This window comes from Centroberyx affinis, unplaced genomic scaffold (genome assembly GCF_046629955.1).
Source record: "Centroberyx affinis isolate AG114_WGS23_722 - 3 ecotype Tasmania unplaced genomic scaffold, CSIRO-AGI_Caff_v1 ptg008366l_1, whole genome shotgun sequence".
Classification (NCBI taxonomy): Eukaryota; Metazoa; Chordata; class Actinopteri; order Beryciformes; family Berycidae; genus Centroberyx; species Centroberyx affinis.
In genome coordinates this window covers 23177-48112 of record NW_027284156.1, presented here as the reverse complement: position 1 = coordinate 48112, position 24936 = coordinate 23177, and the positions used below count along the sequence as shown (strand labels likewise).

The 24936-nt window shown below is 41.7% G+C and overlaps 1 protein-coding gene across 1 annotated transcript; it reads right to left on the bottom strand.

The window, feature by feature from the left end:
• Positions 1–4652: 4652 nt before the first annotated feature.
• Positions 4653–7916, bottom strand: LOC139640111 (ubiquitin-ribosomal protein eL40 fusion protein). The gene is made up of 5 exons (XM_071514278.1): positions 7863–7916; positions 7303–7414; positions 6330–6416; positions 6045–6147; positions 4653–4815 (listed from the first exon to the last, which is right to left on the bottom strand). Exons 2-5 carry the CDS (start codon positions 7403–7405, stop codon positions 4722–4724), a joined length of 387 nt encoding a protein of 128 aa, XP_071370379.1. The 5' UTR covers positions 7406–7414; positions 7863–7916; the 3' UTR covers positions 4653–4721.
• Positions 7917–24936: the final 17020 nt, after the last annotated feature.

The following is a 24936-nucleotide window of genomic DNA, read 5'->3' as shown; positions in this document are numbered from 1 at the left end:
TTTTATGAGGACCGTTCTTTCTCACCACAAACTCTATTATTCATGTTCATCGATGCGTTTCTCCCGGTCCGGGTGAGAAACCTCCACCAGCTACCGGCCCAATGATGCTGAACTTTGTCTGCTGGTGAAGTTGGCTGGGAGCAGCCATGCTGCAGACAGATCCCCGTCTGAAGGGAAGCTGCTGCTCTGCTGGGCTGCAGGCAGAGGAACTCTTCCCACCCTGGGTGTCCTTGAGTTGAGTCGGGACGCACCTGACGATGTATGTGCCAAGTTTTATTTTGATTTACGTTTGTCAGTGTTAACGAAATTATGGGGTTTCACTTTTTTGTCCTTTTTCTGTGTTCGTAACACTACAGTTTGCCATAATAGTAATAATAATAAAGTAGAGAGGCTGGAGCTGCAGAGCGTAGATCACATGAGAGCACTGCATGAGCTCTGCAGGAGGGATGTGAAGTAGTGTGTGTGTGTCTGTGTGTGTGTGTGTGTGTGTGTGTGTGTCTGTGTGTGTGTGTGTGTGTGTGTGTCTGTGTGTGTGTGTGTGTGTGTGTGTGTGTGTGTCTGTGTGTGTGTGTGTGTGTGTGTGTGTGTGTGTGCGTGCGTTACCCAGCAGTGTGCAGCAGCCTCACACTGCTGGAGTTACAAAGCACAGCTGCAGTAGTGTTAGTAATCTGGTGCTTAATTGACCTGTTTGTCAGCTTTGTTTGTGAACTTCTGATGCACATTCTCTATTGATCGTTTGCTTCTCGCCCCTGAAGTGTTATCGATTCCTTAATATGACGATAATATAGGTACAAATAAGGTGCTGTGTAGCAGCTGATGCTGTAATAACTGCCGGATAATGTAATAACTTGTCAACATGTAATAAAATGTCTCTTTGAACGGGTCAAAAATGGAATAAAACCTGTTGATGTGATAAATCGCCAGATAATTTAACATTAACATAGCAATTATTACTTAATAAGGGCAGTTACAGTTTTACCTGATGATGTGATAATAATATTGACTGATAACTCATAACTTGATTTGTTACATTCTTATTGTTACAAGATGTTACATTATTAGTCAAACATATCACAACATCAGTTAAAAATGTTACATTAATGTTACACAATGTTACATTATTCAGTTGTGTATTAGGCTACATTATCAGGTTTTATTACATTTTCAATCCAATAACAGCGACATTTTATTACATTTTGACAAGTTATCCATTATCCAGCAGTTCTGACATCATCAGTTGTTACAAGCATTTTTGAATTAGCAATAATGTTTCTAGCATAGATGCCTGTTGGTAGTAAATACAAGTCATCTGTAGGTACTGAACCTCTGAGCTCATTGTCCTCTGCTGTAACAGGAGAGCAGGAGATGAGTCATCAGGTTCCCTGCTGGCTTCAGATCAGCAGCCGGCCGGGAACACAGACCGCCTCGGCTCTTCTTCTCCACACTCCTCATTAGAATACTTTACTTTACAACGGCCTTATTCCAGTGTAGTATTAGTACACAATAATACTCTGTCAATACTTCATGAGTAGCTCCTTTATACACAGAGGAGGCAGAAAAGACTAGTTCTCCTTCTAGGATCAATAAGAAAACGATTATAATGTACTTAAAAGGGTGTGACAACACAATGTAACATCAGGGTATCCAATTCCAGACAGCATATGACCAAAAAATCACAATCATATACCAATATATTTCATCCTGTACTGTTTTTGCTGAAGTTTCTCATAAATGAACAATCCTCCATCTGTCTTTTTTAAAGTTTAATATCGCTTTTACCTTTACTTGTAATTGGTTTTCTTCCAGTCCCTGCAAATGGATGATAGCGCACCTATTTTTTGAGATTCAAAATTCGTATCCAATTCCGGACACTTACTTTGGTCCGTGTCGGTGTGTTCATATACTCGATATTAACCCTTTATTAACCCTTCCTGTACCTTCACAGTGTTACAGACACTTGTAAGAAGTGCAGGCTGTGTACTCAAAGCTCTTATTTTTCCATTTATCAGCCGATACAGATTCTCTACATGAAGTAACTGTCGCCCAAAGTGGGATTTAAGGCTTCCCACTTCTTGTTCGTGACTAAGTTCATAACTTAGTGTTTTATATGCTTAAATGTGTATAGATATTTATGAAATGTGATACCTAGCTTCTGAAATGTGTATGAATATACATCACTTAGCTTTTGGTTGGGAACCGGTAAACACCGTAAATTAAGCGAGTGACCGAGTGTCCGGAATTGGATACAATTCCGCTAAGTATTAAGTGTTAAAACATGATTGTACTTTAATTGTGTTGTAACACCTTTATAAATATGTTATATACCAGGGAGAATTTCATTAAGTAACAAGTCCCCGCCCCTTCTCTGGGGGCTGCTGAAAGGCATTCTGGGAAATGCAGGGAATCACTAAAACTGAAGTAGAAGCAGACGAGGCAGGTTGAGAGGAAGTGAAATAACTCCTGGAATGCATCGAACATCACAGACCGATGAGATCTAACCGTGTGATCGGATCTGAAGGGGATTCCTCCTCTAACACACTGGAACAAGGCCTTTGGGAAATGTTTGTTACACCTTTCTGTTGCCAGCGGTAACAGAGACTGCAGTACCAAAGATGCACCACTTTGTCACACTGAACCCTCTTCAACTGGAAGAAGCACACCGCTGTTTGTCTGATGCTTACGGAGCTCCTCTGGGGTCACATGGTAGAAAAAAAAACTTGATGTGTAAATCTGTGCGAACGGATTGTGACACTGTTTAGAAATCCGTGTGCACAGTTTACAAATCTGTTTGCACGGATTTACACATCAAGTTTTTTTTTCTACCATGTGACCCCAGAGGGCCTCCGTAGATGCTCAACTTCATCACCATCCGTCACACAAACACTCTCTGTTGGTTCAAGTCGTCTGAATCTCTCACTGTCCCACACGCTGAACGCTTCGGCCCGACTCAAAATACCTCAGAGACAAAACCTTTGACGAGTCCAGGTTAGGTTTCAAAACCGTTATTGCAGAAAAATCCAGCGGTGTTTCTTGGTAACTGACTTGTTATTGAAGTGTTGCATCATGGGAAAACAGGGATCTGTAGATCAGCTGGTCAGGTTCTGGCCACACCTCTGATTTTTCATTCAGTTGTTGAAGAAGGCGTGGATTTGTGGAGAACAGGTATTTGTGTGGGATTTGACAATGTGAGACAAAAGTTCCTTACATTTGTATACAATGTTCAACATTAAAACTCAGTCATGCAAGTCAGGTTTTTGGTCTTTTTATTATCCTGAACAGTGAGAGGGCGAGTAATCCAGGGTTCATACTGTTTCCATTTTAAAATGCCAGACTTTTTCCACCAGCTTTAAGGCCGACATAGATCTTTGATGTAAATTCATAGTAAACACCACAGGAAGTAGTCTCAAACCGATTTAAGAGAAAAAAAATTGCTTTACTGAAAATATATATGATTTTTGTTCATGTAGGTGGTTGTTTGCCTTATAACCAGAGGTCAGAGTTCACCATCTTTTCTTAGATTGCCTCTAGATCTCTGGCTGTTATCACTATAAATGAAGCTTATTCTTCCCAATAGCAAATTTCAGTTTGTTTACAACTACATTAGAGGATAAGGCCGGTGTTTTTTAATGCATTGCTTACCGTCAGAAAACCCTATGAAAATAACAAAATCAGCAATGATTTTGTTTTGCTAACAAGTCTCGTCCATGTAGCCGGTGCCCAATGCAGCCTCATGTCCCAGCAGCCATAGAACTCCATTGTATTAAAAAAAACTATTACTTTCTCCTCAAACAATTTAATAAGCCGGCTGTAAACACTTTGCGATCTCAGGAAAGTAGTTCCGTAGCACAGAAAATAGTCCCCGGCGTAATGAAGAATTTGTTCCCATTTGAATTTGATTTGGTAATAACTACAACAGCCTGACTTTTCGTGGTAACAGTTAGCGATTTTAAAAATGTAAACTATGTCTTTGTGAGCTGTAATTCAAGGTTTTTAGCTTACAATTGGAGCCAATGACTTCCGGGTTGACGGCTAAAAACGGAACGTGGGAAGTCAGAAAGTAACGGGAGAAGAGCGAACGCATTGTTGATTTTGTTATTTTCATAGGATTTGTTGACAGTAAGCAATGCATTAAAAAACACCGGCCGCATCCTTTAACTTAGTCAAGTGTATTGGAACTGAACATTTGCCTCCCATACTTATGACTGAGTGCAATTTCCAACTTTTTAAGACCTGGAAGTGGTCAAATGGATTTACTGAACATTTCCAGAATTGTGTATGAACCCTGCTCATTTCTGAAGAATGTGCAGTGTGACACATGAAGACATGGATCGCTGTTCTAAATATATCTTCCTTAGCCAAGAATTCAGTTTATTGCAATTTCCTGATTTCATCTTGAATAAAATATTGGTCCAAATGTTCCTGAACATCTTTTATCTTATCTTATATGGGATAATTTGTTAAGCAAACTTCAGCTCCTTCCCTTAGGAACTCGCTTCAAAAAGTCTTGTTCTCCTGTTTAACTGTTCACTCTGCAAACAGCCTGATGATCACCTGAGCTCCACAGGCCCAAATACTAAACTTTCTGCTCAAATTAAACCAAAAATTCTCCTTCATTATGGGAACTCAATAATATAAACCAGACAAACAGCAGCTCTTTTTTACACCATTTATTTAACACAAGATGGCATCATAAGTCGTCAGCTCCTCCTCAGTCAAAATGTCTACTTCAGCTTCTTCTTGGGGCGCAGGTTGTTGGTGTGCCCACACTTCTTCTTGCGACAGTTGACAGCGCGGGGGTGCAGACGGGCGTAGCACCTGTGACACAAGAGGTCAGAGGTCAACAATATGGAGGGACTCCTGAACCAACATGAAGCCCTGACAAGACTGTGACATCACAGCAAAACGCAGATCCATAATAACTTCCCTTCAAATAGCTATAATGTATTTAGAGATTTTAGGGACACCAGAATATTTCTACCTTCTGTTGCTATTGGCTACTTCTAATGTTGGCAACTTAATTGCTGCACTTAAGTTGCTCCAGATAAGAACAACACTTTAAGACCTGCCAAGACAAACTGAGTGTGAAATACTGGTGAAACTCATCTGCTCTATCAGCCACTTCACACTAGAAAGACCAACAAGATGTCAGCTGAAGAGGGTAAACAGAATTGTGGCTATTTCCTTTGGTGATTTTGAAAAACTAACACTGGTTTGTACCAAAAGTGGATCTAGGAAAAGTCATAGAGGAACGCTTTGAAAGATGAAATTAGGGCTGGGTGATATGGACCAAAAATCATATCTCGGAATTTTTAGGCTGAATGGCGATACATGATATATATCTCGGTATTTTCTACGAAGTGGGCTAAATGTTCAGTTGTAAGTAGGGCTGGGCGATATGGACAAAATCAAATATCACAATGTTTTTGACCAAATACCTCAATATCAATATTGTGACAATATTGTAGGGATGACTATTGGTTTGCTTTCACAAAATATTTACACAATGAGATTTTTGATAAATAATCATCAGTAATGTGGATATAATGACTAAGTGGGTAAAGGCAAATAATAGAACAGCTAGAACAGTCTGGTAAGTTCAGAAAATGACATCACTTTACTGTAATGCAGCCTTTAAAACCAGGAAAAGACACTTATGCCATATCACGATATTATGATATCCAAAATCTAAGACAATATCTAGTTTCATATCACGATATCGATATATTGCCCTAGCTGAAATATTTTGATTCTAAAATTCAAAACAGCAGCCAGTTGATCACAGCTTCACCTTTCAGTTCTCAAGATTTCTAGACATTTTTTTTCCCTAAGTGGATTCTGAGCTTTAAAAAAACAAAAAAAAAAAAAACAGTTTCTCAGACTAAATCTAATGGAGCCTGGACCGGGCCCCTTTATATAGGTTCAACCTGTGTACACATGAGTCGGGGGTTTGTCTAGTCAAATGTCTTTTTCCAGAGAACAACTTCACATCATTTGGATGAAAAACTGAATCCTGAAGGTTTAACAGGTTTCGACGCTCCACTTACTTGCGGCAGATCATCTTGTCGCAGTTGTATTTCTGGGCCAGCTGTCTGAGGGAAGGCTCGATGATGCCGCCACGCAGACGCAGGACCAGATGCAGGGTGGACTCTGATGGACACACAGACGCCATATTGTCAGCCAGGACACGCTCAATCACACAGAGCCTCATCTATCTTAAGACAGCTGACCTAGTTTAAAACACTCATATTTAACTGATAGCTTGTTTTGTTCTCAGTAAGCAGAGGTTTGTTTTGTTCCTCTTGTGATCTAACACTTCTGGACCTTCTTACCTTTCTGGATGTTGTAGTCGGACAGCGTGCGTCCGTCCTCCAGCTGTTTGCCAGCGAAGATCAGACGCTGCTGATCAGGGGGAATTCCTGCCAAAAACAACATTTATCAGTCCATCTTCATTTATACTTTTTAAATGCAAGGCAAAACAGTAACCTGTACTGATGGGCAGGTGGCAGGGAGGCCGAGTGAGAAGACAGTAGGGCTGCAACTAACGATTATTTTCATTGTCGATTAATCGATTAGTTGTTTGGTCTATAAAATGTCAGAAAATGGTGAAAAATGTGGATCAGTGTTTCCCAAAGCCCAAGATGACGTCCTCAAATGTCTTGTTTTGTCCACAACCCAAAGATATTCAGTTTACTGTCATAGAGGAGTAAAGAAACCAGAAAATATTCACATTTAAGAAGCTGGAATCAGAGAATTTTGACTTATTTTTCTTAAAAAATTACTCAAACCGATTAATCGATTATCAAAATAGTTGGCGATTAATTTAATAGTTGACAACTAATTGATTAATCGTTGCAGCTCTAGAAGACAGACTGTCCCGCACCCAAAATGTCAGAAAGTTTGTCTCTTGTTTGTGTCCTGTTGTCAAGATACTGAATCCTAACTTCATAAATTGTAATTCGCTTTAGTTAGAGTATCAGCTAAATTCCAACAAGTTTAATGTTATTTAATGCAGCAGGTTAGTCTGAAAATTGGTAAGATTATTCCCAACCAGAGGGTCAGAGTTCAATCCCCCATGAGGAAAACCTGCTCAAGTAAAATACTGAACCCTGACTCTGCTGACCAGAGGCAGAGGAGAATCCCCCTTCAATTACATTTATATATTAAACAGACTAATGAAAGATAATAGAAAGTACAGGTATGTATGATGATGATCATTTCTGTATGATGAGCATGATCATGGCAGACGACATTACTGTTTTACAGACTCTCATCCCCTACAGAGTCAGATCTGTGACAGCTCACCTTCCTTATCCTGGATCTTTGCCTTGACATTTTCGATCGTGTCACTGGGCTCAACCTCGAGGGTGATGGTCTTCCCCGTCAACGTCTTCACGAAGATCTGCATCTTTGCAGGCTGGAGAGAGAAAACTCAAAAAGTTCAGACATGCGGCTAGCTGCTAGCTAGCTGACCGGGCAGCAAGCAGCATCCCTCCGCTAAACATACAGAAGTGACACTAACACAGAAAGCTGATAAACTAGGTTCATTATAAACTAATATGGCAGTACTGGTAATATTTTCACTGTATCGGAATATAATGTTGACTCCAAAAGCTCGTGCTGGAGTCAGTAGCTAATGTTAGCGTTAGCAGCAGACAGGAGTCCGTGCGGGGCCTAGCCACATGCGTGTCGTTAGCGTGGTAAATGTTTCTGTTTCGTGTATTTTCCGCCTCCGAAATGAGCCTCCGATAGATGAATACAACTATTAACGATAACGGAGTAGTAATATTGCATTTTCATCTAATTAAACACCTTTATTTTCAACTAAAATCGACAATTATCCACTGGACAAAATGTGCACCCACCCGGCCGTTAGCTGAGCCTCAACGAAAAGAGAGTGGAAGAGGCGGGGGTTCAAATACGTCACTTCCTGCTCCTATGTCGCCATGGGGATGGATCCTGGATTATTATTTTTTTTATGCGTGTTTGATTCACGTTGGATTTCGTCAAATTTATCGAAATGAGCAATATACTCAAACTATTGAGACGCATAATAATTGTTTACAAAAATCTCATCACAATTTAGGCCCGATACAAGCAGTTCCCTGGGAGAGCCCGTCACGCCTAAGTGGTAAAAAAAAAATTAAAAAAAATCTAAACTTTAGAGTATGATTCATCATCTTACTCTTGGGGAATCGGGAGGAGTCCATGTTGAATTCGGCATATAATTCACCAAGCAGCACAGCAACATTTGAACTTCTTGCGCCAAAACACACCGCGGAAGGCGGCAGCGAGCAGCGGCAACCATTTTTAAAAAGTTGAAATTTCATTACAATAAGTGCTGCTTGGTGGATCATATACATGCCGAAATTAAGAACTTAATCTAAATATTCAGAAAGAGTTTTGAGGTTGAGTCGTATTTTAAAGTGTATGTGTCTTTGCCCAATAAGAGCTGAGCATGACTGTTCCAGACTGAAGTTTCACTGACACCTGCTGTTGTAACGATGGAACTGACTGTGAGCCACACGGCCTGCCAATGTAATCAGTAATATAATCTGTGTATGTGAAAATGTAGCAAGCAAATATCTCACTTATAATGTTAAATTACTGATAGCAATTAACTATGTGTATTTTTACTATGTACATTTGTATTTTTTATTGATAAGAACACAAGAAACAAAAGCAACCCTCCTCCTAATGAGCTTTTGTATTATTATTTTTTAAACCAAAGTCCCCAAACATTCTCAGTATAATTGCAGTTAGTCTTTGCTTTGTGTGTTGCATGCAGCCAGCACGCAGTTAGGTTAGAGAGTCTGCAAATTGATACTGTAAGTTTATCTAAGGAAATGCTGAATTATGCATAAGACTCTTGAATAAGGGAAGCATGTCCGCTCCAAATATTTAGACGGTTCTTAAGTATGGGAAAAGGTAAGTAGGCGACCTTTCATTACTCCTACGCTACTGCTGTCTGTTTCTGACACCACAGATGAAGGAAAGGCTAAAGGAAAGGCTGTAGCCTATAGTAGATGAATATTTGAATTGGATCTTCATTGTCAGGCTGAAACCCGACAAAAGCATATTTTTCTCTTGTCCTGTTCCCTCAGTGGAGCTGGTGTTTGTGTCAGTGGTGGAAAGTAACTAAGTACATTTACTCAAGTATTGTTCTTAAGTACAATTTTGAGGTACTTGTACTTTACTTGAATATTTCCATTTTATGCTACTTTCTACTCCACTACATTTTAGAGGGAAATACTGTAGCCTACTTTTTACTCCATTACATTTATTACACAGCTATAGTTACTAGTTATTTAAAACATTTGATCATCTTTATAAAATAACTATAAAATAGCATTGTTATAGATTAGACTACCCAAAAGTATAGCTAAAGTGTTAAGATTAGCTTCACGTTGACAACTTTAAAATGCTGCTTACATCAGTATTAATATTCCAATAATTTATGAAAAATATAACTCTAAATGGGGACAGTTTGCATAATGAGTACGTTTACTTTGATACTCTAAGTACATTTTGCTGCCAATACTTATGTACTTTTACTTAAGTAAGATTTTGAATGCAGGACTTTTACTTGTAATGGAGTATCTTTACATTGTTGTATTGCTACTTTTACTGAAGGAAAAGATCTCAGTACTTCTTCCACCACTGGTTTGTGTATTTGCTGACTGTGGGAATAAATGCTGTGAATGCTAAAGTTTTGTGTGTCCAGTCAAGTAACCGAATAGGCTATTGTTGTATTGGGGTTGGAATTGGACACCATGCTCTTGTTCCTCTGCAGCAGCAACAGTATCGACATCATCGTGTTCCACATCACTCAGGTTTCCATGGTGAGGCATTGTGGCATTTCCAGCTTCCCAAAACACAGGCACGGTAATGTAAAGGGGGGAAACAGCAAGGTAAAGGAGAGAGAGAGAGAGAGAGAGAGAGGAGCAGACGGTGATATCCAACATGGCCGCAGCGGTGAAAACCCTGATCCCGGCCCCCCCGACGGGCAAAGACCTCCTCCTGTCCACCCACATCCCCTTCCTGGAGCGGAGCGACGGAGACGCCTTCGCCACCAGCTTCCAGAAGTTCTTCCGGTCTTTCTCCTCCGTCCAGAGGAGGGCGCCCGTCCCCCGCCCCGCCCCGGCCCAGGTGCAGCACCGGGACCCGCGGCACATCCGGGAGTACCTGACCGAGGCGCTGGCGTCGTACCGGCGCCCCCCCCGGCCCGCCGCCGTCAGCCGCACCTCGCGATGGACCAAGCTCCGCACCAACTTTAAGATGCCGGCGGACCCCCGGGAGGCGACCTTCCTCTCCACCCAGGCCCACAGCTTCCAGCCCCGGCGCTCCTCGCTCCCCGGCATCGTCCGCCCGGCCGCGGCCCTCAGGAGGGTCCAGAGAGCGGAGAACCTTCCAGAGAGCACCCAGAGAGCCTCCTTCACCCCGCACGCCGCCTCTCCTGCTGCGAGAGCCCCGGTTAAACATCTAGGTCAGTGACAAAGTGTCTGTGGCTTGTTCTCATTCATCTCAGTCAGATTGTTTTCGGTCAATTTTCTTTTTTTGTGATCAACTTTCTGAATTGAATTGAATATTTTGGTCATTTTTCTGATCCATATGGCATTCCCCCCCAAAGAAATGGATCCACATGTCTTACTGATTAACTGCTGAGCCATGTTTTGTTTTTTTAATGTAAAGGTTCATCAAGTCCATACTGTAGTTTGGTTTGGAATTAACTTTAAAGCTGTGGATACACGCTCCAATAAACCTCCCACACAGAACAGGAGCTTTTGCCTTGTAATGAGTAACAGTGCAGGAATGTGTGTGAAGGTTCAGAGGTGATGTTGGTGTTATAACAGCCTTTGATTTGGTGTTTTTCTCCTGGACCAGAGGGCTTCCCCACCATCAAAGGGGACGGGCGGCTCCGCGGCCTGGTGTCCCAGTACAGCGACAGCTTCCAGGGGGACTGGAGCAGAGCGCCTCCGCCTGTGGAGAAGGTAACGCTCCATCCTGATCCAGCGGTCCGCAGGTTTTCAGTCCAACCAAAATAGTAAAAAAAAAGACACGCACATCCCAGTACCCAATAGGGTGGGTGCTGGATCAAAAAATACCTTACAGAGTTGAAAAAGAGAGGGATCCGCACACCAAATAGCTCCTCTATAAAGGACTTTTATTTTCTGCTGTGTGACGTTTCGAGCACAAGCCTCTTCCTCAGTCTGCTTCTGATACAGAGAGAGAGTCACCATCTTAAATACCCATAGTTTACAAAACCATGTGACATAACACACCAGGGGTAAATTGCTGACAATAAAGTTGTAGCAAACCTTAGAATTATTATTTTACATATTTTACATATACACTAATTTTTAAATACACAGAAATGTATAGATCAATAGGCTATATATATATACAAAAGGTACAAAAAAAAAGAAATACACAATTCATGTACCCCCAATGGTTTGTACTCCAATAAAGGACTCAGGCTAGATAGCCGTCATATATACTACCTATTAGAGGCGCCTCTGTCTATTTATAAAGATATATCTATTATTTGGATATAGGGAAAAAGCGAATATAACACCATATATAAGAACAGAACACTCCAAAAAAGACAACATAACATACAGAGAGGCAATATTATTGTGTTTCAGTCCAACCAAACACCACAGCAGCTGATTTCACTGGTCAGCACCTTCAGTTTACATGGACAGCAATAATCTGACTATTTATAATCTGATTTATTCTAAACAAGACAATATTCTGATTAAGCTGTTTCCATGTGTTGCTTATAGAACTCTTCCATTCATATTCCTGTTTACATGCAATTCTCCACGTCATAACGTCCACCTATATAACAGTAAATACCAAATTTATTTTTTTAATTTTCTCACATTTTTACATCAGAATCCCATTACTTCTTCGAACACGGTGTATATTTTACTTCATGGTGTATCAGTCGCTGTCCATCACAGGTTTTTGTACTCTAAGCTGGGTTGTCAATCTCCTTTAATAAAAATCAATAACATCACTAAGAGGTAAACTGTCCTTAGCAGCTGCAGAGCCTGTTCCTCCGACCCAGGTGGAACCAAAACATTAACAGATAATATTCAACATAAATAAACACAAAAAAATACTCTTAACACACCCTCCCTCCCTCCCTTTCTGCTCAGTACGTAGTATATGACAATAAAGGTTACAATGGAAAATAATAGAAAACAAAAGGTGAAAAGTAATAGTGTGTCCAGTATGTGTTGTTTCTTAGGTAACAGACGAGGAGCAGCCAAATCTTATTGAATTGTGACTCTCTATTCTTCAGAGAAAACCTTATTTTTTCAAGGTGAAGGGTATCAGTCATTTCATTGAGCCACAGCTTAAAAGCGGGAACTTCCTTCTTCTTCCAGAATGTCAAAATAAATTTTTTAGCTGTAACCAGACCATAGGAACCAAAACATTATGACCAGCACAGTCAGCTGTCAGTAGACACAACAGTGAGGAGGCTGCTGACCTTTTCATGACACAGGAGCGGTGATGCTGTATTTGTGTGTGTGTGTGTGTGTGTGTGTGTGTGTGTGTGTGTGTGTGTGTCTGTTCAGCAGTCCGTCTCCTCGGTGCTCATGGGCGATCCGGTGAAGGTGGTGGAGAGAGAGACGAGCCACGCTGCGGCGTTCGGCCGGCCCGCCGCCTCCAGGTCGCTCTCATCCTTCCTGTCACACATGTTGCACACAGAGGAGTCAGACTGTAGAGGAAGGAGCACAGGAGAGAAGAGACAAAGAGCGCCGCACTGTCCGGAAAAAAGAGAATTCATCATGGCCTCTAGAGCTGGAACATGCAAAATGCAAAAATGTAGAAAAGGGCCATATAAAGGGTCTTAATTAACAGTTAACTAATGTGTCTGATAATCATTTACTAATGGTGTTCATGTTAACTAAGGTATTAATTTATACATTATTTAATAGTGATCTTTATAAACTATTAAATAATGTATAAATTAATATCTTAGTTAACATGAACACCATTAGTAAATTACACATTAGTTAAGTGTTAATTAAGGGTTAGTTAGTGCTTATTAAGCATTAACTAACCCTTAACTTAGTGACCCTTATTGTAAAGTGTTACCCAAAAAATAATACCAAGGCACAGTTTTTACAGTGAACCACTGCAGTAGAGGAAAGCGGGACTGTAGCACTCTGGTCTCACTTTCCTGACGACTTGGACTCAGACTCGGATTTTGACTTAGACTGGCATGGTGTGAAATACAGGGTCCTGGGAGTCTTGAGGAGTCCTGGGGGTCTTGGACCTACAATTTGACCCCCTGAAAGCCTCAAAATCAAATCAATCAATGTGGGGTCTCTAAATTGAATTTTCAAAATAATTTATTATCCTTTAAAAGCTTACAGTGTCCATTATTCACTTTGCAAAAACATGTATCCCAGATCATTGTCACGCTATTCCTGGTAAACCTTCAGGTATTTTGACGCCGTCCGTCAGACAGGTGGCGCTGTGGTTCACTGGTCCTCGTGTTTTTACTCTACAATAGATAGTGAACAGTGTTTCCTTCAGTCACACTTGATCAAACAGGATTCATCACTCTGCTCATCAGGTCAGGGGATTCAATCAAAGAGGAACCAGGCTCTGCTAGGCTTGACGAGCTCCATGTGACCCTCAGACCTCTCTGTGTCGATCAGTTGGATGTTGACGCTCCTGCAGACTGATCTGAATCCTCCTTTAGCATTTGCTTTGCATTTGGAAAGATGTGTACACTGTTTATCGTCTATTTTGGTCTTGAATAGAGCTAATTTTGCTCTGGTTTTGGTCTTGACTTTGTCTCGGCCTCCTTTTGACCCAGTCTCGACTCAAACTCGAGTAGTTCTGGGGCCAGTTGTATAAAGCTAGTTTAAGACTAGCCTAAGCCTTAGACTGGTCTTAGATTCTCAGGATGGACTAGGCTAATTAGACTGTCTGTTACTTAAATATTACAACTGACTTATTTTGAGGTAGGAAAAGTTAGCCACCTTCCCCCTGGCTAATCTTGAATTAAGAATTTTGTTGTTATGGCAACAAATTGGCCTAACTGTCAGAGTGGGAAGTTTAAATACTGAAGCTGTTTCATAAAATATGGCAAATATTTGTTTTTGGAAAGAGCCTTAAGAAGGGAGCGAGTGTTTAGTGACAGAAACAAGCCATTAGAGATCTACAACAATCAAGAAGTAGTAGGAACAGGTAAATATAAATGTCTATAGCAAGTTTGACTTAAGGTCACATTTAAGTCTAAGACCAGGTCTATCTAGTTTGAACATTTTTTATTGAGATACAGAAACATTTGTAAATATGCAAATTATGACAGTACAAATATCATCTCTTTTTTAAGACTGACAAAAGCAGACAAAAGACAAACAAATAAACATTATGTGAGGGGAGGGGGGGATACAGACAAGGAGACGTAAAAGAAAAAACAATGTATTGACCAGGTCTATCTTTATGCAACTGGCCCCTGGTCTTGGAACTGACTTGGACTCGACTGAGCTGGTCTGGACTGAAGCCCTGCAGGAAAGTTCCAGTTAGTATGAAGAGAAAAAGGAGGAAACCTGCATAGAACAAAACACCAAAGAGGCAAAAAGAGACATAAAACTACCTAAAAATACCTTTCATGGTATTTATTAATCCATGCTCTGCTTTACAAGACAGTACAAAGGTTCAAAACGGCAAACAGCAGCAGACAAACGATTTATTATTATATCTGACAATGTAAATGATGACAACTGGCAAAGATGTAATATCAAAATATCTGCCTGCAGGTGTTTGCACTTTTTGCACATGTTTTTTTTGGAGCAGAGCATGGATTAATGACTGCCATGAAAGAATTTTCTGTCTCTTTGTTCAGCTTCCCTCCTTTTCCTCTCCTCCGCTACAGAAGCAGCATGGGTTGCAAACAGATCAAGAAGTCTCAGTATCACTCATTCATTAAAGTTTAATCTTACCTTATCTAAGACTTGAAGTGCGAGCGCATTATAATCATATTTAAGTGCTTATGTGTCTATTTTTACACTACAGTCACAGCAGAATTCCTTTAATTATATATGAATCTGATATGACTGTGATATGAGATGATGATTATAATTATTATTGGTGCTCCAGAGGCTTTTGGACATTGTGTGTATTCTAACATATTATAACATGTTCTGACTAGAATGACTACAGCTCACTCATAAAGTGCTTATAATGTTTTAGGAACACTTAAGAGTCTCTGCTGTCAGATCTGAATCATTTTGATCTGAACCAACTTTTCGTTTCTGCATCTGCTGTAAGATCAGGTGAAACAGCAAAAAGTAATAGGTTTCAGCAGGGAAAAAAACAACTGGGATATAAGAACACAAATAGAATATAAAATAAGCAATAAAACAGTAAACAAACTACTGAAAACAAAGCAATAAAATACGATGTAAACATTTGTGGGGTTCTTTATACGTATGCTGGTGTCAATTTAAAGACTAGACTGTAGAGGAAATAAGAAAAAATCCAAGGAGCTCTCCTCTGTAGAAAGTTAAAAATCCTTTATCATTCTTGGCTAATTCATGTTAAAATGAAAAAAGGTAAAGTAGACTGTATTGGTTGGAAATATGTGGAAGGAGTATGTACTACTGTATGGATTAAGTTACAGTTGTTGCATACAGATGATACCAGCAGTCATGACTGCCTACTTAAATATGGACTACTAAATTAGAAATATATGCATAATAATATATAAAAATATCACTATGTGTACAGTATTTTTCACTGCAAAAAGAGTGCCTTGGTATATATTTTTGAGAATGTCCCCTTTTTACATTTTGCATGTTCTACACTAGAGGCCATGATCTCTCTCTCTTCATGGGGGAACTCTGGGGGTGTCTGACCTGTAATTTGATCCTCTGAAAGCCTCAAAATCAAAATTTTGCGGGGTCTCTAAATTTAATTTTCAAAATTGTATCACTATGTGTACAGTATGAAATAGTGGAACCATGAGAAAACTTCATAGCTCAGCAGCACAGTGAGGTTTTAGACTGCAGTTTATAAAATGCTGACTGACATGCAGAACCTGCGTCTCCTTTTCTGAAACAGGCCGGCCGGAGCGAAGGAGCGTTTGAAAGTGAACCTGGGGGATTTCCCTGACGACAGCTGGACCTCCACCTCCAGGGAAACCTTTCGCTGCGACAAGCCAGGTGAGAGTTTCTGGGTTTCTGTACAGTCAGATGTTTGGTGTCACTTTTCCCTCCCGTTTGCTGAGAATCCATATCTGATCCTTGATTTTTTTTACAGCACAGAGAGAATTCTGCACTCAGCATCTTAACAAAATGTCATTCCTGTGGACATTTTTATCCAAAGCGCCCTACAGTGCCATGAGTCCAGACATTTTCCCAGTTTCACAACCAAATCCTTAATCTTAGCTCCATTTTTAAGATCTGAGACGCAGATTAAACTGTCTGCTGTCCTGCCTGGCTGACTGGATGTAGTTTGTTCTCTAGTTGAGCCTGTCGTTCTGATGAGGAGGAACCAGAATTTCAGCTCCGTGCCCAGGGGGGACACTGATGAGGGGCGCAACAGAGAGACGATGTCATCCACCACCAACGGCTTCTTCTTCCCTGAGGTGAGACAGTGCTGCCCTCTCACCTGGACTCTTTCAGTATGAGGGGCAATAAGGAGGATTTCACTGCCCCATAGGACCAAATGACCATACTGTAACTGAAGGAGGGGGGGGGGGGGTTGATGATCAATACCAGTAACTCATTGATTACTTGGCCAGCTGCTGAGATGTCTGACTTTCAAAGCTCACTGTCCAGCCCATTTTCCCTCCACCTACTGAAGTTTCAGGACACATAGTGTTAGAAAATGTTAGAATATAAAGCAGTCCCGCCCCTTCACCCCTCCCATCAAACCAAACTGCCTTTTATAGGGCTGGGCGATATGGACAAAATCAATATCACAATATTTTTGACCAAATACTTCGATATCGATATTGCGGCAATATTGTAGGGATGACTATTGGTGCTTTCGCAAAATATTTACACAATGAGATTTTTGATAAATAATCATCAGTAATGTGGATATAATGACTAAGTGGGTAAAGGCAAATAATAGAACAGCTAGAACAGTCTGGTAAGTTCAGGAAATGACATCACTTTACTGTAATGCAGCCTTTAAAACCAGGAAAAGACACTTATGCCATATCACAATATTACGATATCCAAAATCTAAGATGATATCTAGTCTCATATCACAATATCGATATAATATCGATATACTGCCCAGCCCTACTTTGGGTGTGTGCTTCTCTGAACTTGGAGAGATTTCGATGCAGAGATTTGAGTTGTGTTCAGTGATCTTGGTGTTTTGGAATATGCCGTGTCGACCTGTTCTTCCACCTGGAGCGACACAGCGCCCCCAGCTCCTCCCCCAGCCCATCCAGCTCCTCCCCCAGCTCATCCAGCTCCTCCCCCATCTCCTCTCCCAGCTCCTCCCCCATCCCATCCAGCTCCTCCCCCAGCCCATCCAGCTCCTCCCCCATCTCCTCCAGCTCCTCCCCCAGCTCCTCACCCAGCCTTTACAGCCTTTCTCCCCCCCCCTCAGTGGACCCTCCCGGAGCGTCCGGTGTGTGTGTCCGGGGCCGAGCTGATGACCAGGAGCCACGTGGCGTTCAGCCCGCGCCGCCTGACCGGCCGCTACTACTCCACCACCACCCAGGAGCACTACAGCCGACAGGAGGGAGAGCGGGTCGAGCCGGCCGGCCGGCCGCCCAGCCACATCCTGACCGGACAGGGTGAGCGAAGGAGACAGAATATGACCTGGAAAAAGATTTTTTTTTCATTGTTTGGGTAGATAATGTCCCACCTGTCCTGTCCCTCAGAGCCCGGGCCCAGACTCACCACCGTCCAGGCTGACTTCCTCCCGTCCCAGACCTGCAGGCAGAGGCTCAGCCAATCACAGATGGACATGGTAAGAGGCCAGTAAAGTGGAGTTGAGAAGGTTGTACTCTCTGCTCTACTGTAATAGTAGTAGTTGTAATAGTAACGGTAATAGTAGTGGTGGTGGTGGCAGCAGTAGTAGTAGTAGTAGTAGTAGTCACCTGATGGACTGTGTAATCTATAAAAAAAAATAAAAAAAATCTTTATCTGCCTCTATGCACTGCCTCGTAGCTCCTCTGTCCTGTTGGACCAGAGCTTAGCTTTATGGCTCTTACTCTCGTTGTTCTCTCCTGACTAGATCCTTGCTTGTATTGTATTAAAATATCCTGTGTACGTCGCTTTGGATAAAAGCGTCTGCCAAATGGGAAATTGTAAATTGTAGTAGTAGTAGTAGAGGTAGCAGAGGTAGTAGTAGTAATACTAGTAATAGTGGTAGTTGCAGTAGCTGTAGTAGTAGTAGTAGTAGTAGTAGTAGTAACAGTAGTACTAGCAGTAGTAGTAGCAGCAAAAGCAGTAGTAGCAGTAATGGTATGGTAGCAGTATAGTAGCAATAGTAGTAATAGTAAGAGATAAGATATCATTTATCTTATCTCTTACTACTACTACTAAAGTAGAGGTAGCAGCAGTAGTGATAATAGTAAACAATAGTGTTGCTGGATTCCTATTCCTAACCCTTCTGTCTGTCTCTGTCTGTTTCTCTCTCTCTCTCTCCCCCTGTCTCTCTCTCTCCCTCCCTCCTTCTCTCTCTCTCCCTCTCTCTCTCTCTGTCTCTCTCTCTCTCTCTCTGTCTCTCTCTCTCTCTCTCTCTCTTTCTCTCTCTCAGATCAAGCAGAGTCACATCGTCCCTCCTCTGGCCCAGCGGTTCTTCAGCACCACGCAGCGCAGCGACTTCCAGGCCAAGCCTCTGGCGTGGGAGCGCCCGGGCGACCGCAGCCACCAGTACAGCAGCCATTTTGTCCTGCAGTGACCGAACGCTTCATAACCCTCTGTCTGCGCCGGACTCACAGGAATGCTTCGCTGTTGAGTTCCTGATAAAAGCAAACACACAAAGACTCGGGGATATTTTGCTGACACGTTTCGCAGATAGATTTCAGATACATATCTCACATATTTGACATGCTCTGGATTTTTCTCACTTTACAGTTTGTGTTTCTGAGAGTCTGCTGCGGCCATTCTAAACCAAAAGCAGTAATAGCAATAAACTATTTGAATAGCACTTTTCAAAACGGGCACAAACAGTTGCTTTACAGACAATAATATACAGTAAAGTCAGACATTAATTAACTACACTACGCGTAGCTTTGAAATATCTCAAAATGTCCTAACTTTTTTTTGAACCGCTTTTTGTACAAACCAGTGTTGAAAGATTTTAAAAATCATGCAAGGAACCTGTTGGCCTTCTCCTGGACTCCCAAAATCCACTGGGCTTTCTCGTGTTGAAAGGGGAAAGTTAAAGGGGAATAAAAGCAAGTAAATGCAACAGGAATAAAATAGGTTTTGGAAAAACAACTATATAAGGGTGTTTTCACACCTATAGTTCGTTTGCTCTGGTCTGAATCAGTTGATGAGTTTGTAAACTTGGAGCGTTTTCCTGTTGGTTCGGTTTCTTTTCACACAGAGAAAAATCCAAGCGAACCAAAATGCATCACTACAAACCACGTGAGAACGTTCACTCCGCTAATTGGTCAGATGTGTCTGGGGCGGGAGCAAGAAAGTAAATACAGGAAGAAGGTCCTGTGTTCTGGACTAGTGCACATTGCTCTGCAACATGGAGCAACGGCAGAGTTGGCATTTGCTCATAACTGTTGTAATTATCTGGGAAATATACCAGGCAACACTGTACCAGCAGAATGCAGAATGCACTTCGAGGAAACGTCTTGAAAATGCTGTACTGGCTATACCTGCTCTACCTGCTCTACCTGCTCTACCTGCTCTACCTGGCTACAGGAGCCGTTTAACTCAAACTTGTGGAGTAAATTGAGTACAGCTGGTAGTTGGGTCGGATCGAGGTCGGATCACGTTCCCACCACAAACGAACCGCTCCAGAGTTCGTTCGGGACCGGACCGAGACCACCTCCTCTAAAGGGTCTCGGTGCAGTTGTTTTGGTCCGCACCCGAGTGCGATTACTGTGTTCACACCTGACCAAACGAATCGCACCAAGAAGGGAAAACGAACCAGAGTCCGATTTAACCGGACTAAAAGCACAGGTGTGAAAACGCCCTTAGAGAATGTGTGTTAAGGAACGATTTAAAAGAGTTTTCCAGTCTAACTCTCAGCACAAACTCCAACTAGACGGACTCTGTCACGTCTTCCTAGTGTCTGGTGTGTCTTTAATACAGTATGGACAGGATTTAAAGGTAAATCCCCCCCTTGGACACTGTTATATATCAACAATTTCTGATGTTCAATACATTCCAGGAGTTATTTTGTGATGAAGCGTTGTCATTTACTTTTTTTAGTGAACCCACTTTCCCTCAACCGGCCTCGCCTACTTCTACTGCAGTTCGAGAGTTCCTACGTCTCCCAGAATGCCTTTCAACAACCTCCCAGAGAATGGACGTGAACTTGTTGCATTCAGTGGAGGGTTTACATGCAGGTGGAAAGAGAGAGAGAGCAATAGCAGAGAGTTTTTGCAGTCAAGAAAAAGCGAGAGTCTCCCCCCTTCCTCAAACCCCAACCTGTCTCTCTGCTGCATTGCATTCTGGTCTCTCTTCTGCTCCTGTGGGTGGAGAAATTGGTCTCTCTCCTCTTCTACGATGGATTTCTCCCTGTGTGATTGTTGAACGGCTCTCAGTGCAAAATGGCGGCTCTAGAAAGAAGCCCTCGCTCTTTGATTCTGAGGGACTGACACCAAAACCTGACGTTTACCGCTGAGGTTTTACATCCTGAAACATTTTCTCATATCAAACTCCATTATAGCTGCTGGAAATATTGATCAGTTATCCACAAAGAAGAAAAATACACAAAACTAAATGGCCCAGGAATGAAAGGTGCATTAAAGTGATTTTAGGGTGGATTTTTCTTTTGAGCCCATGTCATTCCTGGTGTATTTGCCTGTCCTGAAGTGTCTTCAGAAGGGATTTTAACAGAGGTGGAAAGTAACTAAGTACATTTACTCGAATACTGTACTTAAGTACAATTTTGAGGTACTTGTACTTTACTTGAGTATTACCATTTTATGCTACTTTATACTTCTACTCCACTACTTTTCAGAGGGAAATATTGTACTTTTTACTCCACTACCTTTATTTGATAACTTAAGTTACTAGTTACTTTGCAGATTCAGATTATGAATACAAAATATAATCAACTAATAAATTGTGATGTATTATTATAGATTACTGTAAGCTACCCAGCAGTATATAAAGTAGTGGAAATCAGCCCTACCTTTTCCAGCTGCAACATTAAAGTGATGCTTACACATTAATGCATCAATAATTATAATTCAATAATATAATATATACTGTATTATTCTGAAATGGGCCATTCTGCATAATGAGTACTTTTACTTTTGTTGCTTTAAGTACATTTTGATGCTAATACTTTTGTACTTTTACTTAAGTAACATTTTGAATGCAGGACTTTTACTTGTAACAGAGTATTTTTATACTGTGGTATTTCTACTTTTACTTAAGTCAAAGATCTGAGTACTTCTTCCACCACTGGATTTTAAAGCTCTCACTGGGTTTTCCAGCCCGCCGGCACTTTAACCCTCCGGCACGTTCTCCAGCCGGAGCCTCTCAGTCACCTCGTGCCTCTGCCTCCTGTGTTTTCGATGCGCTGTGGGAGAATGCTGATAAGATAAAAACCTTGACCCAGAAGCCAGCGGGACAGTCGGAGTGTGAAATGTTGAAGCGGCGTGCGAGTGCGACCTCAGCAGAGGAGTGAGGTGGCTTAAAGTCAAAACACAAACCCCGGCCTGGCTGTCGTATGTAGGCCGGGGGGTGTGGAGGTGTGGTGTGTGTGTGTGTGTGTGTGTGGGGGGAGGTTCAGGCTTTACTCTCCTCTTCCTGTTGACACTGTCAACGCTCGCCGCTGAGCAGCAGGCGAGCGAGCGGCAGGACTTCAGGACGCTCTTCCCCTCCTTCACGCATGATTAAACCTCAAACTGTGTAAAACCAAACAGATCCATGTTGTAGCAACAGCGCGGCCTTCACCCCGAGATGCAGGCCGTGTTTTCGCTGATGAAAACGCTGGCAGGCGAGCCGATGTAAATAAACCACACGCAGAGTTCATCCACCTGGGCCGAGGCAGCGGTCCAGGTCCGGGTCCAGGTCCGGGCCGAGGGCCAGTTCAGGTCCGAGGGCCTGAACTGAGTTTACCAGACAAAACCTCAGGCTGCTCTTAAAACACTCCAATCTGACCAGTTTTTATTTTTAGTTAAAGTCAAAAATTTAGATATCCATGGTCTGCTTTCTTGATCTGCATGAACTACATAACTTATCTGTTTGATTGGAATATTCCATCAGTGATTTTTTTTAATACATTTTATTTTTACCTTTGTTTCCCCCATGGTTTATTGCCATTACTCAGTTGAAAAGACAAAGTAATAAAGAAGAAGAAAAACACAACATGTAACTTAAGCAATACATACACCCAGAGACATAAAAACAGTACAGATGGCCACTCCAGTAAACCACAGCGCACCAGTTTGACACCAAGACTGGTTTCATTTTTAGCCAGAAATTTTTATCTAAACGTCTATGGAATGTATGAAAAGTGCATAAAGTTTACATTAGTCCTTGTCTGTCTTTATGTATCTGGTCCCAAAGTTAATATAAATCAGCCATTGACAGAACAAGCTGCAGACCTGACCCAGAAACCGATGCAGTATAAACCTCAACGCTTTTACAGGCTGAGGCTTTCATCCACAGTGAGTTCAGAGAGGGAGCAGCAGGTTCAGCGTCTTGCTCAAGGACACTGCAGCAGCTCACATATGCAAATATCACCTCAAAACTATAAACTGTATGAAATATCTTTATAAGAATGTTGTAGGAATGTTATAGTGATACTGTAAGAGATAAGAAATACCACAAAGTATGCTACGGTCTCAAAAAACTCACACTATAAGTCCTTTTAGGAATATTATAGCCTAGTGTTTTTTTGTGTAGGTAATTTCATCATTTCATATTAATTGGTGGGTTGTGGAAAAGTTTTACCCACTCAACTACTTCAGTTATGGGTAACACTTTACAATAACAGTACACTAAGTTAAGGGTTAGTTAATGCTTAATAAGCATTAACTAACCCTTAATTAACAGTTAACTAATGTGTAATTTACTAATGGTTTTAATTTATACAATATTTAATAGTCATCTTTATAAACTATTAAATAATGTATAAATTAATACCTTAGTTAACATGAACACCATTAGTAAATGATTACCAGACACATTAGTTAACTGTTAATTAAGGGTTAGTTAATGCTTATTAAGCATTAACTAACCCTTAACTTAGTGACCCATATTGTAAAGTGTTACCCAGTTAGGTGATAATGTTAATATAATACAATACACTGAAGTTTTGACCTGCATTTAGCAGCAGGCTGACTGACTGACTGGCTGACTGACTGGCTGACTGGCTGACTGACTGGCTGACTGACTGGCTGACTGACTGGCTGACTGACTGACTGACTGGCTGACTGACTGGCTGACTGACTGGCTGACTGACTGACTGGCTGACTGGCTGACTGACTGACTGACTGGCTGACTGACTGGCTGACTGACTGACTGACTGACTGGCTGACTGACTGACTGACTGGCTGACTGACTGGCTGACTGACTGACTGACTGACTGGCTGACTGACTGACTGACTGGCTGACTGACTGGCTGACTGACTGACTGGCTGACTGACTGGCTGACTGACTGACAGGCTGACTGACTGGCTGACTGACTGACTGACTGACTGGCTGACTGGCTGACTGACTGGCTGACTGACTGGCTGACTGACTGGCTGACTGACTGGCTGGCTGGGTCAACTGTTGTTCAGCTGGCACATGATGCAGAAACCCCTACAGAGAAACTGAGGGAGGAGCTGACCTGTCAGGTGATTTAAGAAGCATTAGTGTAGATAACGTGGTGGCTGTCCGGACAGCAGCTGCGTCAAGCTACACACACTTAGCCAGAAGTTAAGAGACCTTGCCTTCAAAATAAAAGCATAACAATTGTCACTTTCAGCAACAGTCAAAAATTGTGTCAATATGATGATCCTTCCAAGTCGTCTGGAATATATTTTGCATTTGAGTGTTTGGTATTTGTACTTTTGATAACCTATTGTCATATGGGTAGTGCATGGCATTTCAGTAGCTTATTACAAGTTGGAAGGAGAGATGTGTTTTCCACCTTGTCTGTTTGTCAACAAGATATCCCCAGTAATTACTGATTTGGATTAAATGTGTTGGACAAATGGTCCTTGGCCCAGTGATCAGTTGATTAGATTTTAGTGGCGATCCGGATCTGGGATTTACGCCATTTGGCTTTTATTTTTTTAGCCATTATGCTGCATTCATGTGCTGGTGGGAAGGTCCAACATACACTCAAAGACATAATTTCTATCACTTACGTTTTCAGTTGATTCAATTGATTTCTTGACCCAGTGCAAACAAGGATTTGGGATTAACCTCCAGTAGTTTCATTGTTATGGCTAAAACCCAAGACCCAGATGATCAGATCACCACCAAAATCTAATCAGTTGTTCATTGACCCAAGACCTATCTGTACTCTACATTTAATGGAAATCTGTTAACAAGTTTGAGGTATCCTGCTGACAGACAAACGGCAAAAACATGACTTCCCTGGCGGGGGGTAATAAGGGTTTTATTTTGAAAGGTATGACCGGAAATCCTCGTTATTGTTCTACCTTGACTACAGACGCGTCCTCTTCCTCCTCTTCCTCCTCCGTGTTAAAGTGGGCGGGCGTGACTCGCATCTGCTTTTTCCAATTGGTGTAAAACAGAGAGCCGCTGTGTTTCTGGGCGTTGAGACGTTCAGGCGTTTATAAACGGT